Below are 18,146 nucleotides of genomic sequence, written 5' to 3'. Positions count from 1 at the left end.
CAGGCTTGCCCTACAAATCCTATCCTATCCTATCCCCTCCTTTCCCTCAGGTTTGCCCTACAAATCCCTATCCTATCCTATCCCCTTCTTTTCCTCAGGCTTGTCCCACAAATCCCTCTCCTAGCCTATCCCCTTCTTTTCCTCAGGCTTGCCCTACAAATCCCTATCCTATCCTATCCCCTCCTTTCCCTCAGGCTTGCCCTACAAATCCCTCTCCTAGCCTATCCCCTTCTTTTCCTCAGGCTTGCCCTACAAATCCCTATCCTATCCTATCCTATCCTATCCTATCCTATCCTGTCCTATCCTATCCCCTCCTTTCCCTCAGGCTTGCCCTACAAATCCCTCTCCTATCCTATCCCCTCCTTTCCCTCAGGCTTGCCCTACAAATCCCTCTCCTAGCCTATCCCCTTCTTTTCCTCAGGCTTGCCCTACAAATCCCTATCCTATCCTATCCTATCCTATCCTATCCTATCCTATCCTATCCTATCCCCTTCTTTTCGTCAGGCTTGGCCCACAGAAGCCTCTCTTTTCTATCCCCCCAGGCCTAATTTTCCCAAGGGATCGCTTCATATCCTTACCTTCTGGCTTTTTTTTCCAGCCAAATCCCACCTTCCTCCTCTTTCACTCCCTCTGTCTCCCCCACTTATTGCGAAAACCTTTTATTCCCTTCTCTTCCAACCCCAAACCCCTACACTTGAATAGGAGTTGGTTACCATTTCTTCTATTAGTGCCCCCCTCCCACTTCTAACCATACCATGAATCAAACAATTTAAGCGAAAGCACTTCTGGGACATTGTGCACATGCTGATACACATATATGGTCTACATACATTCATAAGTGTGTATCTCTGCTCACATGCCTGAGTGTATTTACCCAAGCCAAAAATGTACCTTGTAACCCTGTTCCTGCTTGGATTAGAAGACCCCACCAAGGTCTCTTTCAACTCTACATTTTTCATATTTCTGAACCACCTATCTCCCTCCCAGTTGCTAGATGGCGCTATACAAAGAAGCCCCTGAAAAGCAGAGAATAGATGACAGCAGCAGCATCACTACTATTCAGATTCCTACCGGAGGGAGAGAGGCCTAGCTGGAAGCAATTGAAACGATAGAGTATAAGATTGCTAGAGACGATATGGAGGAACATGGTTGCGTCTCTGGTCACCAGAGCCACAACTCTTGTGCTGCTTGGAAGGTCGGAGCGGCTCCTGGGAGGTGAGTGGACGGCAGGTCGGAGGAGAAGCCGGGAGCAAGTCAGGCCCTTTGGGTTCCTCCACGGCGGGGAAGCAGCGAAGGGACAAGGATGTCGGCTGCTGTTGTATATTCTTCCCGTCCCCGAATTTTATTATCCTTTGGCTGCACGATTTAAAACGGCTGCCTGTGATTTTCTGCTGGGAGATTTAAAGAAATCATATATTTTTCATATTTCTGAAATAACCATCTTTGTGATGTTATTGACATGTTGCTATCCTGGCAAGCGAGGAGTTTCATGGGCAAAACGGATGTTTTAAATCCGGTCCCCACCATCCCTGCTGCTAAAAAACACCCCACAACATAATGGTGCCACCACCATGCTTCACTGTTGGGATAACATTGAGCAGGTGATGAGCAGTGCCAGGTTTCCTCCAGGTGTAACATTTACTGTAGAATTGTGGCCAAACAGTTCAATCTTGGTTTCATCAGACCAGAAAATCTTGTTCTTCACAGTCTGAGAGTCAATCAGGTTATTTTTTTTTTGCAAGCTCCAAGCTGGTTTTCAGGTGTTTTGCATTGAGGAGTCTTCCGCCTAGCCACTCTGCCATAAAACCTAGATCGGTGGAGGGCTGCAGTGATAGTTGTCCTTCTCCCATCTCCACACAGGATCATTGGAGTTCAGCCAGAGCCAAGACAACACAAGAGTGGCTTAGGGACAACTCTGTGAATGTCCTAGAATGGCCCAGCCAAAAACCCTGTCTTGAACCCTATTAAACATTTCTGGAGGGAACAGAAAATGGGTATTCACCAACAGTTGCCATCCAACCTGTCTGAGCTTGAGAGGACTTGCAAGGAACAATGTCAGAAAATACCCCAATCCAGGTGTGCAAAGCTTCTCAATCCAAAAAGATTGGAGGCTGTAATAGATGCTAAGGGTGCTTTAACAAAGTATTGAGTGAAGGATCTGAATACTTATGCCAACTTGATATTTCAGTTGTTTTCTTTTTAATAAATTTACAGACATTTCTAAAATTCTGTTTTTACATTGTCATAATGTTAGAAATTAAACTAGAATTTTGATGTTTGTTTTTTAATGGTAATACATGAGGCATTTCTGCTGCTTTCAGATATCAAGCAACCATTTTGCAACAATAATGAAATTAACCCATTAATATGAATCTTACAGACAAAGAGGATGCCAAGAAGAGCACTCTGGGCAACAGTGAATGAGAAGTAGCATCAATCCAAAGCTTCTACTTCCTCCAGAAATTGTAAACACACTTTCAGTCAGTGGGGAGTAAAAGGTTCTGTGGATAGCGGAAAAAATCTCCACAGTCTGCCTATTTTGTGAAACACAGATTGCAGATCACATCTGACTGATGCATAAGTTCAACCACCCCGTGAAAAGCCATACAAATGTTTCGGGTGCATCAGAAGCTTCACTCAGAACAGGCCTCTCATGATTCGTGGAAGGAGCCATACCAAAGAGAAACTCTACCAGTGCTCCCATCGTGACAAAAGATTTAGCATGCATACCAGTCTGGCAATTAACGAGAAGACTCAAACAGGAGAGAAAACATATGAGTGTCCGGATTGTGGGAAAAGGTTCAATCAGAATTCCGACCTGGTGACACACCAGAGAACTCACACAGGAGAGAAACCATATGAATGTCTATATTGTGGGAAAAGTTTCAGTCAGAATTCGAACCTGGTGATACACCAGAGGATTCACACGGGAGAAAAACCATATGAGTGTCTGGACTGTGGGAAAAGATTCAATCACAAATCCCACTTGGTGAAACACCAGACCACACATACGGGAGAGAAACAGTACTGTTCAGATTGTGGGAAAGGTTTTACTTGCAATTCTGACCTGGTAGTACACCAGAGGACTCACACAGGAGAAAGACCATATGAGTGTCCAGATTGTGGAAAAAGTTTCAGTCGGAATTCCTCCCTTATAGAACACCAGAGGACTCACACAGGAGAGAAACCATATGAGTGTCCAGATTGTGGGAAAAGTTTCAAGCGTAATTCCCAGTTGGGGATACACAAGAGGATTCACACGGGTGAGAAACCATATGAGTGTCTGGATTGTGGGAAAAGTTTCAAGCGTAATTCCCATCTGGGGAGACACCAGAGGATTCACACAGGAGAGAAACCATATGAGTGTCCAGATTGTGGGAAAACGTTCAGTCAGAGTTCCCACCTGGTGTTGCACAAGAGGACTCACACAGGAGAGAAACCGTATGAGTGTCCGGATTGTGGGAAAGATTTCAGTAATAGGTCTAACCTTGTAAGTCATGTAAGGTTACACATAGGAGAGTAAAGTACAGGTTGTGTACTCTGTTTTGCACAGAATTCCTTATCACAGAAGAAATTCCACATGAGGAAAATTTTGATCTGTTTAATTTTGTTTGTTGTCTCTTACTGAAAGCCCAGCTGAGAAATCAATAATTTCATTTCTTGCGTGAGTCTTTTTAGTCAGTCATTTCTTATTAAACATGGGGGAGATCTGAGCTTCCTTATTTTGGCCGAGTGCCATCGTTCCCTTTCACGGAGTCAAGGGGAATTTCCATTGCTTGGCCAGAGAAAGTTTGGACCTGTATTAGGTATGTTTGTTGCCATGATTTCTACATATAATACGGAGGATGTAACTATTGTATATATTGTTACGTAGCATGTATATGGCAGCCCAAATCATTGTGACTCCACACGATTTATAGTTATAAAACCTTAATACAGAAACCAATAAACCCCATAGATATAGCAAATGGCAAAATGCAAAGGCTCCACATTTAACATGGACTTACCCTGCAAATACAGGGCTGTCTATGATGGTGTAGGAATCCCAAAAAGGTTAAATTTGGAAGTTAATGAGGCTTCCAGGCCTTACTAATTATGTTCATGTGTTGTGCTGTTCTTTCTCAAAACTGGTAATCTTTCTCCTTGCAAGGAGTTAAATTGGGGGAATTAACCTCCTTGGGATTAGCAGCATATACATTTGATAAATAAATCCATACACACATTTGCCTCAAGAAATTTGCAGATGGGTAGCCTCAGTAGATTCATTCATTCTTCCTCTAATTTATTTAAAATATTTATGTAGCCACCCATTTTATAACAAACTCTGGCGAGCTCCTAATCAATAATTGACTTTAAAACTGAACTAAAACCAAATGTGAGGAATCCCTCCCCCAGCCATTGGCTCCTGGAACAAGAATTGTGAGTCCAACCAACTCAGTTGCCAAAGGTGACCTCAGGACACTGCAACTGTCACAAAAATTAGTGAATTGCCCAGGGTCTGAATTTTGATCATGTGACAATACTCCAGTGGCCTTTAAGTGTGAATCATGGTCATCTGTCTTTTTTCAATGACATTGTAACTTCAAATGGTCACTAAATGAAGTAAATTTAGGAGTACCTGTACATAATTGGATATCACAGGATGGATGGCCTCCCCTAGCAGTTTCATGTAGATGTTAAACCATGTTGCTTACTGAGGGCGATCTTGGCAGTTCCAGCTGCAAGAGCGCAGAGGGAAAAATAATATCTAGAGGGGTTTGGAAGTGATGTGGGTGGGCACTTCAAGGTTTCGTCTTGTATTTTATTCTTCTATTAAAGGGATATGAAGCTGATAAGGCTGCACATAGAAACAAGAGTTTTATCAACTTTTATGATGCCTCACCTGCTAATCTTGTGAAGGTAAGTAGGGTCAAGCATCACTCTTCAAGCTTCCCTCAGTCACAAATGTAATTTTGGGGAGTTATCCTGCACCCTAAGTCAAATAAGTGGCTGGAATAGTCTTCACTGATCCTCAAGTGAGGTGCACTTTTTCCCTCTCTGATTGCACATTGTGTTCCTCTTACGGATGCTTTCTCTTGGTTTAGTCCCTGCAAAAGAAGCTCCTGGCTCAGTTGCAGTGCCGATGAGGGCATCCCTGTGAGGCCCAATAGGACAGACTAGGGCTAGAGCAGTGTTGGCTAACCTTTTTGGGCTCCCCTGCCGAAAATTGTGTGTGCCAGCACCCAGAAGGCAATGCGGTGGGTCCCATCGCGCATGCATGCCCAATCCCTCTCATGCATCTGTGCAAGCGTGTGTGTCTCCCACGCACCTCCCCCCCACATGCATGCCAGATACCTGACAATCAGCTGATGGGCGGTGCGTCCGAATACGCAGTAAACCTGCTCTTGGGGAGAGCTTGAGTGCTGGCAGTAATGGCTCTGCATGCAACTTCCAGCATGTGTGCCATAGGTTGGCCATCACTGGGTGGTGGTGGTGGTGGTTTAGAACCTTCCATTCAACAGTTTCATTATTGCAGCTTCAATCATTTGCCAAGGCTGGAAAAATCTTCACCAGCCCCAAAGGCAGATTCATATGCTTTAAGGTTGAGATAGGACGAGGGAGATTTTCAACCTTATGTCGCTAGATGGCGCTGTACAAAGAAGGAACACTCGCGCCTCGAAAGCCGAATAGATTACAGCAGCGTCATCTCTACATTCACGTTCTACCGGAGGGAGAGAGGCTAAGTTGGAGCCGATTGAAACGATAGAGTATAAGATTGCTAGAGACTATGTGGAGGAAAAGAGGACAGGAAGTTCTTCTTCCGGCTTATTCTTTAGGGGAGGCTGGTGGCGTCGGCGGAGCCTCTTGTGCCGCTTGGAGGGTCGAAGCGGCTCCTGGGAGGTGAGTGGAGGGCAGGTCGGAGGAGAAGCCGGGAGCAAGTCCGGCCCTTTGGCTTCCTCCACGGCCTGGAAGCAGCGAAGGGACAAGGCTGAAAATGCCTAGAATTTGTTCACCATTTCCGTCTGTTAGTATGTCTCCCCCCCACTTCCTAAAACCAGATCAAGATAATGGAGCGAATCCACTTCTGAGGCATTTTGCAGACTGAAATACACACAACTGCTTATGTAGATAAATCCTTAGGAGTGTTTTTCTGTGTAAATAGGATCCCATATGCGGTGCATTCAGAAACTATTCCGACCCTTTTCACGGCTGTCGATTTTGTTATGCTTCAGCCTCATTTTACACTTCTTGAAATTCGTTTTTCTTCATTCATCTACATCCATAATGCCAAAGTGAAAACAGAATTTTAGAAAACCTCTGTGAATGTATTTAAAACAACAAAACTTGAAATACCACACTGACATAAATATTCAGGTCCTTCACTCAGTACTTCGCTGAAGCACCTTTGGCAGCGATTACAGCCTCTAAGTCTTTTTGGGGTATCAGGCGATAAGCTTTGCACGCCTGGATTGGGGGATTTTCTGCCGATCTTCTTTGCAAGTCCTCAGCCAGGTTGGATGGTGACCATCGGTGGGCAGATTTTATTTTGTCATTATGAGTGTAGATTAATGAGATTTTTTTTTTTAACAACTGAAGAATCAGGCTGCAGTATAACAAAAGTAATAGAAGTGAAGGGGATCTGAATACTTTCTGAGCGCACTGTGTGATTTACTCAAGTGAAAAGGAGAATTTTTTTTCATTTAAAAATATATTTTTTGATATTTGGATCTGCTAGCCTTCTACATGCCAAATGAATTATAGTTAATCTTAGAGATTAAACTAGAATTTTGAGATTTGTTTTTTAATGGTAAAAAAACATATCATGCAGCAATTTTTAAATAATAATGAAACTAACCCATTAATATGAATCTTACAGACAAAGAAGAACACTCTGGACAACAAAGAATGAGAAACAGCATGAAAATGTAAAACAAATCATCAATCAAAATTTTCTACTTCCTCCAGAAAATGTAAAAACACTTCTTCTCCAGCTGCTGAGGGACAGTGGATAGAATTATAAGAACAAAGCTTTCAGCTAGGAAAAAATAGAGTATCTGGAACTCAAGGAAACATTACATGAGAAGTCAAGGAGGATAATTTGTAATTAAAGAACACCTGGAAGTCAGTGGGAATAAAAAGGACAGCCCTGGACAGTCAAAACATGCAGACATTAATGAAAGCATTTGTGGAAGGAAAGAATAGCTTGAAGCAAAGAACCACCAGGTAAGAGATCAGAAACATTGTTGGCCTCCTCAAGAGTCCAAGAATATCAATGTTGGAAAATCCCTACCGACTGCCTACTATGGGAACAACACAGATTGCAGATCACATCTGATTAATGCATAAGTTGAACCTCCCCGTGAAAAGCCATACAAAGGTGCGGCAGAAGCTTTACTCAGAACAGGTCTCTCTCGTGATTTGTGAAAGGACTCATACCAAAGAGAAACTACCAATGCTCCCATTGTATGAAAAGATCTAGCATGCACACCAATTTGGTGATACACAAGAGAACTCACACTGGGGAGAAATCATATGAGTGTCTGCATTGTGGGAAAAGTTTTCTGCATAATTCCAAGCTGGTGATACACCAGAGGAGTCACACAGGAGAAAAACCATATGAGTGTCTGGATTGTGGGAAAAGTTTCAAGGAGAATTCCAAGCTGGTGTTACACCAAAGGAGTCACACAGGAGAGAAACCATATGAATGTCTGGATTGTGGGAAAATGTTCAGTCAGAATTCCGACCTGGTGACACACCAGAGGACTCACACAGGAGAGAAACCATATGAGTGCCTGTACTGTGGGAAAAGTTTCAGTAAGAATTCAAACCTGGTGATACACCAGAGGATTCACACGGGAGAAAAACCATATGAGTGTCTGGATTGTGGGAAAAGTTTCAATCACAAATCCCACTTGGTGAAACACCAGACCACACATACAGGAGAAAAACTGTATTGTTCAGATTGTGGGAGAGGTTTTACTTGCAATTCGGACCTGGTAGTACACCAGAGGACTCATACAGGAGAAAGACCATATGAGTGCCCAAATTGTGGGAAAAGTTTCAGTCGGAATTCCTCCCTTATAGAACACCAGAGGACTCACACAGGAGAGAAACCATATGAGTGTCCAGATTGTGGGAAAAGTTTCAAGCGTAATTACCATCTGGAGAGACACAAGAGCACTCACACGGGTGAGAAACCGTATGAGTGTCTGGATTGTGGGAAATGTTTCAAGCGTAATTCCCATCTGGGGAGACACCAGAGGATTCACACGGGAGAGAAGCCATATGAGTGTCCAGATTGTGGGAAAACATTCAGTCAGAGTTCCAACCTGGTGATACACAAGAGGACTCACACAGGAGAGACCGTATGAGTGTCCTGATTGTGGGAAAGATTTCACTTGTAGGACTAGCCTTCTAAATCATGTAAGATTACACATAGGAGAATAACCATTCAAATGTCCAGATTGTAAACAGTGTTTAGAGAAATCTTGATTTTTTTTTCTTGTCTCTTACTGAAAGCCCAGCTGAGAAATTGATAATTTAATTTCTTGCGTGATTCTTTTAAATCAAGCATGTCTTATTATTACACATGAGGGAGGATATCTGAGGTTTCTTAGTTTGGCACAATGCGGTTGTTCCCTTTCACAGAGTCAAGGGGAACAGCCATTGCTTGGCTGGAGAAAGCAAGTTTGCAGCTCTATTAGGTATGTTTGTTGCCCTGAGTTATTTCTACATATAATACAGAGGATATAAACATGTATGTATGTATTTTTACTTAGCATGAAAATATATATGGCAGCCAAACTCATGGTAAGTGCACAATAAAACCTTATTACAGACTCCAGCAATAAAACCTTAATACACAAACGAATAACCCCACATATATTTCAAATGGCAAAATGCAAAGGCACCACATTTAACATGTATTGATAAATGTAGAGACCTTCATTTACCTCAAGCCACTTGCTTCAGCAGATTCATTCATTCATTTCTTCTTCCACTGATTTATTTAAAATATTCTTATGTAGCTTCCCATGTTAGAACCAACTCTGGCTGGCTCCCAATCAATAATTAACTTTAAAACTGTATTAAAACCAAATGCATAAAAACAAAAACCTGGTTTCGATCCACCTTCTGATGTGCAGCCCTTGCTGCTGCTTCTCCCAATGTTTAGGGGAAAAGCTAGTTTTTATTTGCTTTATGGAGCACTAGGAGGGTGAAAGCCTGCCAAACTTAAGGGGGAAGAGTGTCTCCTACGGCAGGAGCTGCAACAGGCAAGGCTCTCTTCCTAGCTCCTATCCAATGGCAATATTTAAGAAAAGGGGTCAGGAGCATTCCCATCCTATCTGACCTGGAAGAACAGATGGGTGCAAAAATAAAGGGGGGGGAAATAATGACAGGTGCCCTGTTGGCTCAGTGGTTAGAATGCCGATTGCCGGCTGACTCTCCCACAGCCTGGAATTTGGTCCTGATATGTCCCTGTAGTAAGTTCTGGCTGGCCATGCCCCCAGTATTTCCTCCCAGACAATCAACTGTTCATATGATCAGCTGCCCTTGAGCCTTGCCTTCCCTTTGCTGAGGCCCAGGAAGACAAAAATGGAGGGAGGGGCTCAGCCATTGTTTACCTTCCTGAGCCGCAGAGGAGCCTTACGGGAGCAAACCTTCCCAAGAGGGTCCTCTGAGGCCCAGAAGGCCCCCAAAAAACTGGTGGAGGGGGGTGGCTGCAAAATAAGCCACGCCCACCACCACACGGCCACGATCACCAAACCACGCCCACAGAACCGGTAGTAAAACCTTTTGAATCCCACTTGGCACAGAGATCCATTAAAACCTCCTGCAAACGCTTTCAGGTTGAGAGAGGAGGGGTGATTTTTCAATTTTATGTCGCTAGGCGGCGTTCTACAAAGAAGGAACACTCGCCCCTAGAAAGCCGAGAATAGACTACAAGCAGCGGCATCGCTGTTATTGACATTCTACCGGAGGGAGAGAGGCGGAACTGGAACCGATTGAAACGATAGAGTATACGATTGCTAGAGAGGATGTAGAGGAGGAGACAGGAACTTTTTCTTCCGGCTTAGCCGGAGGAAGAGAGGAGGAGGAGGAGGAGGAGGGCGTTGGCGGACCCTTGTTTGAAGGATCGAAGCGGCTCCTGGGAGGTGAGTGGACGGCAGGTCGGTAGAAGCCCGGAGCAAGTCGGGCGCCTTTGGGTTCCTCCACGGCGGGGAAGCAGCTGAAACATGGCGTTGTCTGTATGTTTTTGTATGTGTTTGTATATTTTTCCCGTCCCCGAATTTTATTATCCTTTTGCTGCTTGATTTAAAACGGCTGCCTGTGATTTTCTGCTGGGAGATTTTCATATATTTTTCATATTTCTTAACCCCCCACCTCCCTCACCCTTCACCTTACGCTTCGTTCCTTGTTATTTTATTGACGTGTTGCTTTCCTGGCAAGCGTGGAGCTTCATGGGCAGAACAGATGCTTTAAATCAGGGGTGTCCAACCTTGGCAACTTTAAGACTTGTGGACTTCAACTCCCAGAATTCCTCAGCCAGCTTTGCTGGCTGAGGAATTCTGGGAGTTGAAGTCCACAAGTCTTAAAGTTGTCAAGGTTGGACACCCTTGCTTTAAATCTTGCCTAGAATTTGTTCACCATTTCCGTCTGTTAGTGTGTCTCCTTCCCCTCCTTCCTAAAATCAGATCAAGATAACGGAGCGAATCCACTTCTGAGGCATTTTGCAGACTGAAATACACATAATTGCTTCCATAGATAAATCCTTAGGCGTGCATTTCTCTGTGAATAGGATCCCATATGCGGTGCATTCAGGAACTATTCGGACCCTTTTCACTGCTGTCGATTTTGTTTGTGCTGCAGCCTCATTTAACACTTCTTGAAATTCATTTTTTTCCTCATTCATTACATCCATAATGAGAAAGTGAAAACAGAATGTTAGAAAATGTCTGTAAATGTATTAAAAACAAAAAAAAATTAAAATACCCCCTTGGCATAAATATTCAGGTCCTTCACTCAGTATTTTGCTGAAGCACCTTTGACAGCAATTACAGGCTTTGGGGTATCAGGCGATAAGTTTGCATACCTGGATTTGGGGATTTTCTACCATTCTTCCTTGAAAGTCCTCTCAAGCTCAGTCAGGTTGGATGGCGACCATTGGTGGGCAGGCATTTCCAGTCCCCTCCAAAAATGTTCAGTAGGGTTCAAGTCAGGGCCCCCTGGCTGGGCCACTCTAGGACATTCACAGAGTTGTTCTTAAGCCTCTCCTGTGTTGTCTTGGCTGTGTGCTTAGGATTGTCGTCATGTTGGAAACTGAATCTTAGGCCCAGTCTAAGGTCGTGAGTGCTGTGGAACAGGTTTTCATGGAGGATATCCCTGTACTTTGCTCCATTCATCTTTCCCTCAACCCTCTCCGGTCTCCACCATCCCTGCTGCTGAAAAACACCCCGCAGCTTGATGCTGCCACCACCATGTTTCACTGTTGGGATAACTTTGAGCAGGTGATGAGCCGCGCCAGGCTTCCTTCAGACATAACAATTACCGTAGAATTGTGTCCAAACAGTTCAGTCTTGGTTTCAACAGACCAGAAAATCTTGTTCCTCAGAGTCTGAGAGCCCTTCAGGTGCTTTCTTACAAACAGGTTTTTATGTGTTTTGCACTGAGGAGAGTCTTCCGCCTAGCCAGTCTGCCATTAAAACCTAGATCGGTGGAGGGCTGCAGTGATGGTTGTCCTTCTGGAATGTTCCCCCATCTCCACACAGGATCTCTGCAGTTCAGCCAGAACCAAGACAACACAGGTGTGTTGTCCAACAATGGTTGCCATTCAACCTGGCTGACCTTGAGAGGACTTGAACGAAAGAATGGCAAAAAAATACCCCAATCCAGGCGTGCAAAGTTTCTCATGTCATGATCCAAAAAACTTGAGGCTGTCATTGCTGCCAAAGATGGATCAACAAAGTACTGAGTGAAGGGTCCGAATACTTAGGCCAATGTGATATTTCAGTTTGTTTTTAATAAATTTACAGACATTTGTAGAATTCTGATTTTACTTTGTCATTATGAGTGTAGATTAATGAGAAAAAATGAATTTTAACAACTGTAGAGCGTAATAAAATGATAGTGATAGAAGTGAAGGGGATCAGAATACTTTGAATACTTCTGAATTCACTGTAAGTGTGATTTATTCAAGCCAAAACAATTTTTTTTATTGGGTTGATATTTCGATCGGCTATCCCTCTACATGCCAAATAAATTATAGTTAATCTTAGAGATTAAACTAGAATTTTGACGTTTATTTTTTCATGATATCATATGAGGCATTTCTGCTGCTTTCACAGTTGCAGCCATTTTTAAATAATAATGAAACTAACCCATAAATATAAATCTTACAGACAAAGATGATGCCAAGAAGAGCACTCTGGACAACAGAGAATGAGAAACAGCATTAAAATGTAAAACAAACGATCAATCAAAATCATCTACTACTTCCAGGAAGCATAAAATCTGTTCTCCTTCTCCAGCTGATGAGAGACAATGGAGAGAATTACAAGAACAAAGCTTTCAGCTGGGAAAAAATAGACTATCTGGAACTCAAGGAAACATTACATAAAAGTCAAGGAGGATAATTTATAAATAAAGAACACCTGGAAGTCAGTGGGAATAAAGGATAGCTCTGGATAGCCAAAACTGGCAGGCATTAAGAAAAGGCTTTGTGTAAGAAAAGAGTAGCTTGAATCAAAGAACCACTAGGTGAGAGATCCTAAACATTGTTGGCCTCCTCAAGAATCCAAGAATATCAATGTTGGAAAATCCCTACCAACTTCTTAGTATGGGAACAACACAGATTGCAGATCATATCTGCTAGATGCATAAGTTGAACCATCCTGTAAAAAGCCATACAAATGTTTGGGGTGTGGCAGAAGCTTTACTCCGAACAGGTCTCTCGTGATTCCTGGAAGGAACCATACGGAGGAGAAACTCTACCACTGCTCCCATTTTGACAAAAAATTTAACATGCAAACCAATCTGGCGATACAGAAGAGGACTCACACCCCAGAGAAACAATATGAGTGTCTGGATTGTGGGAAAAGTTTTCTGCATAATTCTAAGCTGGTGATACATCAGAGAACTCACACGGGAGAGAAACCATATGAGTGTCCAGATTGTGGGAAAAGTTTCAGTCAGAATTCCTACCTGGCGAGGCACCGGAGGACTCACACAGGAGAAAAACCATATGAGTGTCCGGATTGTGGGAAAAGTTTCAGTCGGAATTCCCACTTGGTGGAACACCAGATGACTCACACAGGAGAGAAACCATATGAGTGTCCAGATTGTGGGAAACGTTTCCAGCAGAATTCCAAACTGGTGGTACACCAGAGGACACACACGGGAGAAAAACCATATGAGTGTCCGGACTGTGGGAAAAGTTTCAAGGAGAATTCTAAGCTGGTGATACACCAGAGGAGTCATACAGGAGAGAAGCCCTATGAGTGTCCCGATTGTGGGAAAAGTTTCACTCAGAATTCCTACCTGGTGATACATCAGAGGATTCATACGGGAGAGATACCATTTGAGTGTCTGGAGTGTGGGAAACTTTTTAGTAGGAATTCCAAATTGCTTATGCATCAGAGGACTCACACGGGCGAGAAACCGCTTGAATGTCCTGATTGTGGGAAAGGTTTCAATTGCAATTCTGACCTGGTGGTACACCAGAGGATTCACACAGGAGAAAAACCGTTTGAGTGTCTGGAGTGTGGAAAATCTTTTATTCAAAATTCCCACCTTGTGGAACACCGCAAAACTCACACAGGAGAGAAACCATATAAATGTCCAATTTGTGGGAAAGGTTTCTATCGGAATTCCCATGTAATAGTACATCAGAGGTCTCACACAGGAGAGAAACCGTATGAGTGTCTATTTTGTGGGAAAGGTTTCAGTCAGAATTCCTATCTGGTTAAACACCAGAGGATTCACACAGGAGAAAAACCATATGGATGTCCTGAATGTGGGAAAAGTTTCAGTCGGAATTCTGACTTGATGATACACTGGAGGACTCACACAGGGGAGAAACCATATGAGTGTCCAGATTGTGGGAAAGCTTTCAGTATCAGGTCTAGCCTTGTAAATCATGTAAGGTTACACACAGGGGAGAAACCATTCAAGTGTCCAGATTGTGGGAAGTGTTTCACACAAAATTCCTCTCTTATCGCACACAAGAAGTTCCATATGAAGCAAAATTTGATGTGTGTGGAGGAATCTTGAATTTCGTTTCTCTTCTCTCTGGAAGCCCAGTTGAGAAACATTTAATTTATTGCCTTAATTGTTTTTAGTCAAACGTGTCTTAGCATCAAAAACCAGGGAGGAGATCTGAGCTTCCTTTTTCTGGAGTTGTGCAGTTGTTCCCTTTCATAGAGTCGAGGGGAATTTCCATGCTGGGCCAGAGAAAAGGTGCTCAGATCTCTATTAGGTATGTTTGCCACCTTGAGTTGTTTCTATATATGATAAAAACAGGATATAGATACTTATTTATGCATGCATGTATTTTTGTTAAGAAATTGTGTATGGCAGCCCAACCCAATGGGACTCCAGATGGCTTACAGCAATAAAAAAAACCTCAATACAGAAACCAATACACCACATATATAGCAAATAGCAAAATACAAAGCCTCCACATTTGGCATACTCCCACACCATTGCACTCCTCACCATCCAGTCACAGCTGGAGAGGCTTCTTGAATGAGAAGGAAAAGGAGAAAAACAAAATAGAGTTGATCTTCAAAAAGCACCTTTGGGACTATTATGGCCTGGATGCCTGAGAATCTCCATAGAGTTTTAACTATCTTTATTCCGAACCTCTACATTTCTCTAACCCTAATCTCCATATGTACCTAGTCTACTTTATACTCTGTCTCTCCCCGTCCTCTAGTTCTGGGATGGCGAACCTATGGCACACGTGCCAGAAGTGGTTCATAGAGCCATCTCTCCCGGCGTGCCTGCCGTTGCCCATTGCTCTTCTGGGTTCTGGCCCACCCATGCACGCTGGCTAGCTGATCTTTGTGCATGCACACACCCCAGTAACCAGAAAGCCAATTAGTCGGTGCGCATGCACGCACAGCAAACACAAGCTCAGATTCCATTGTGCGCTTGTGCACTGGGGAGTTTTAGGCGCGCCTGTTTTGGCACTAAAAGGTTTGCCAGCACTGCTCTAGTTAGTAGCTATCTCTATCCCTTTCCTATAATGTTCTAAGTGTTTTTTATCTTTCTATGTGCTCCAGCAATAGCATTTAGACTTATATACCGCTTCACAATGCTTTACAGCCCTCTCTAAGTAGTTTACAGTCAGCCTATTGTCCCCAACAATGTGGGTCGCAAGGCTGAGTCAACCTTGAGCCTGGTGATATGCAGTAGACTTTCCCTGTTCCACTCAGATATTAGCAATGTGGAAGGAAGATGCTGGCTTGGATTTCTCTCAGGAATGGACTTCAAGCCAGGAATGTGTATAAGAATTACTTGATAGAAAAAAGGAGGGAAGGCATGACAAAGGTATTTTTCCTAGTTTCTTGTTTGTGGCCTACATTCTATTGTTTGTATGTGTTTTGAATATTAAAGGGCTAATTTAAAAATGAGTGTCAAGCAGAAACATTTTTGCGTGCACAGACATACGGTCATTCTTTTTACAATGCTTTCAAACATTTCTTCCAAACTTGGAAGGATGGAAGACTGAGTCAACCTTGAGCCTGGTGAAATGCCATAGACTCTCCCTGTTCCACCGAGATGTGAGAAATGTGGAAGGGAAATGTTGGCTTGGATTTCTCTCAGGAGTGGACTTCAGGCCAGAATCCCTTTTTAAGAAGGGTTTTCTTCTGGTTAGCTGAGGGGACACAATTCCCAAACAAGAATGTGTATAAGAATTATTTGATAGAAAAAAGGAGGGAAGTCCTCGCTGAGGTATTTTTTCCAATTTCTGGTTTGTGGCCTACATTCTATTGTTTTTATGTGTTTTGAATATTAAATTTCTAATTTAAAAATGAGTGTCAAGAGGAAACTTTTTTGTGTCTGCCATTCATTTTACAGTGCTTTCAAACATTTCTTTGAAAAGCATGTTAGATTTGTTTACCAAATATAGACAGCCCCTTTCCAAGTGCTCTTTTTCTAGGCCCTGTTGGGTATATGTCTTTCCATGCTAAGGAAATTACAGAAGCACATGGGAATTGGCAACTTAAAATCCTAGACAGCCCTGGCCAGGAGTGAAGCTGGTTCCTTTGGAGCCTTTGCTTGAGCAGGGGGTTCAACTACAAGACCTATAAGCACCCTTCCAGCTGTATTCTGAATTTGAGATTTATATATATATATATATATGTTTTCTTAAGTTTTCGCGGGTACTTACATGTATGGTATTCCGTTTTGTTCTGGTATTTTCAGTTTGGAAGTGGGTCAGTAGTGGTGTGGGGTGGCATTTCTTTAGGGAGCCGTACAGCCCTCCATGTGCTCGCCAGAGGTAGCCTGACTGCCATTAGGTACCAAGATGAGATCCTCAGACCCCCTGTGAGACCATATGCTGGTGCGGTTGGTCCTGGGTTCCTCCTAATGCAAGACAATGCTAGACCTCATGTGGCTGGAGTGTGTCAGCAGTTCCTGCAAGACGAAGGCATTGATGCTATGGACTGGCCCGCCCGTTCCCCAGACCTGAATCCAATTGAGCACATCTGGGACATCATGTCTCACTCCATCTACCAATGCCACGTTGCACCACAGACTGTCCAGGAGTTCGGGGATGCTTTAGTCCAGGTGTGGGTGGAGATCCCTCAGGAGACCATCCGCCACCTCATCAGGAGCATGCCCAGGCATTGTAGGGAGGTCATACAGGCACGTGGAGGCCACACACACTACTGAGCCTCATTTTAACTTGCTTTAAGGACATTACATCAAAGTTGGATCAGCCTGTAGTGTTTTTTTCCACTTTAATTTTGAGTGTAACTCCAAATCCAGACCTCCATGGGTTGCTAAATTTGATTTCCATTGATAATTTTTGTGTGATTTTGTTGTCAGCACATTCAACTATGTAATGAACAAAGTATTTAATAAGAATATTTCATTCAGATCTAGGATGTCTTATTTTTGTGTTCCCTTTATTTTTTTGAGCGGTCTATATATGTATATGTATATAGATACAGATATAGATATAGATATAAGTGAAATACCACTCAAGTATCATCAGAAAATCTCCAGAACTGTAAAGCCTACAAACTTGAAATTTGCCACATATCTCCCTCTTGGCTTCTAGGTGCTTGCTAAGAAAGGCTTTTTCAAAATGACCATCAGAGCATTAGTATTTCCTATATTATTATTAACACCCTCTGATGCTAAGGAGTTCTACTACCCCTCCCCACCTAAAAAGAAAACTGTTCCAATTGCAGTTGAGCTAAGCCACGCCCAGGCTCCTTGCTGCCTTCTCCTTGCTCACACAGCAAATTCTGTTTCAGTTTCCAACCAGACTTCAGACTTCAACTCTCTCACACAATGACAGGACGCTAGCCAGATGAATCCTGATGGATGCTGGCACAACTTTTTTCCCTTGTTTTCCTCCCCTCAAAATTTGCCGAATCACATAGTTTTGTAGTGAAACACGGGTACCCTGCTATTATTCCATATTTGCCCATTTCCCTCACTCTTCACGTAACACTTCATTCCTTGTGATTTTATTGGCGTGTTTATTGGCAAGTGAGAAGTATCCCGGGCACCATTTCATTTGTTAGTGTCTCCACCTTTCTAAAATTAGATATAAAAAATTGAGAGAGTGCCCTCGTGGGATACTTTGCTCACTGAAAGACATTCATTTTCTACATACATAAATTCTTACGTGTGTATTTATATGGGCATACGTGTGCATATATGTGTGATCTTTCCAAGCCTAAAAAGAAGTTTATGATTGAGTCAATATTTCAACTTGAATCCTGATTGAAATTTGAATTACGTCCAGGATTACTACCTCTACATAATTGGGTATCGTAGGATGGATGACCTCCCCTAGCGGTTTGATATAGATTTTAAAAAGTATCAGCAAACGGCTTGAGCCCCGGGGCACCCCATATTTCAAGGGCCCATACTCGGCCTCTCTTCCACCCACACGGACTGGAACCAGGTATAGAGGTAGACGC

General features: G+C 43.1%; 4 protein-coding genes across 9 annotated transcripts in view; all 4 read left to right on the top strand.

Moving 5' to 3' along the window:
- Positions 1–3,965, top strand: part of LOC113451467 (uncharacterized) — a 29,098-nt gene extending 25,133 nt beyond the window's left edge. Inside the window, exon 2 of the mRNA XM_087928483.1 lies at positions 2,595–3,965. Coding sequence (XP_087784609.1) covers positions 2,595–3,523 — 929 coding nt within the window. The 3' untranslated portion in view covers positions 3,524–3,965. The remainder of the gene's footprint in view (positions 1–2,594) is intronic.
- LOC113454376 (uncharacterized) overlaps positions 1–18,146 on the top strand; it is a 163,304-nt gene that overhangs the window by 58,026 nt on the left and 87,132 nt on the right. The gene's annotated exons all lie outside the window — the stretch shown is intronic.
- On the top strand, positions 1,078–16,016 carry LOC113454150 (uncharacterized). 6 transcript variants are annotated; one of them, XR_015742464.1, is made up of 3 exons: positions 9,801–10,136; positions 12,381–15,349; positions 15,708–16,016. XR_015742464.1 is itself a non-coding variant. In XM_087928359.1 (2 exons), exon 2 carries the CDS (start codon positions 13,003–13,005, stop codon positions 14,248–14,250), a length of 1,248 nt encoding a protein of 415 aa, XP_087784485.1. In that variant the 5' UTR covers positions 1,078–1,215; positions 12,381–13,002; the 3' UTR covers positions 14,251–16,016. The 6 variants fall into 6 exon arrangements, 5 of the variants coding, with proteins under 5 accessions (XP_087784485.1, XP_087784484.1, XP_087784481.1 ...); XM_087928359.1 differs by lacking the exon at positions 9,801–10,136 and adding an exon at positions 1,078–1,215 and having other exon boundaries at positions 12,381–16,016; XM_087928358.1 differs by having other exon boundaries at positions 9,801–10,151; positions 12,381–16,016.
- Positions 5,755–8,848, top strand: LOC113454860 (uncharacterized). The gene is given in 3 exon segments (XM_087928421.1): positions 5,755–5,880; positions 6,857–8,341; positions 8,343–8,848. Coding segments are annotated over 2 exon segments (981 nt in total). The 5' UTR covers positions 5,755–5,880; positions 6,857–7,445; the 3' UTR covers positions 8,428–8,848.

This window comes from Pseudonaja textilis, chromosome 2 (genome assembly GCF_049901715.1).
Source record: "Pseudonaja textilis isolate UNSWEBS1 chromosome 2, rPseTex1.2, whole genome shotgun sequence".
Taxonomy (NCBI): Eukaryota; Metazoa; Chordata; class Lepidosauria; order Squamata; family Elapidae; genus Pseudonaja; species Pseudonaja textilis.
This window is presented reverse-complemented; position numbering and strand designations above follow the sequence as displayed.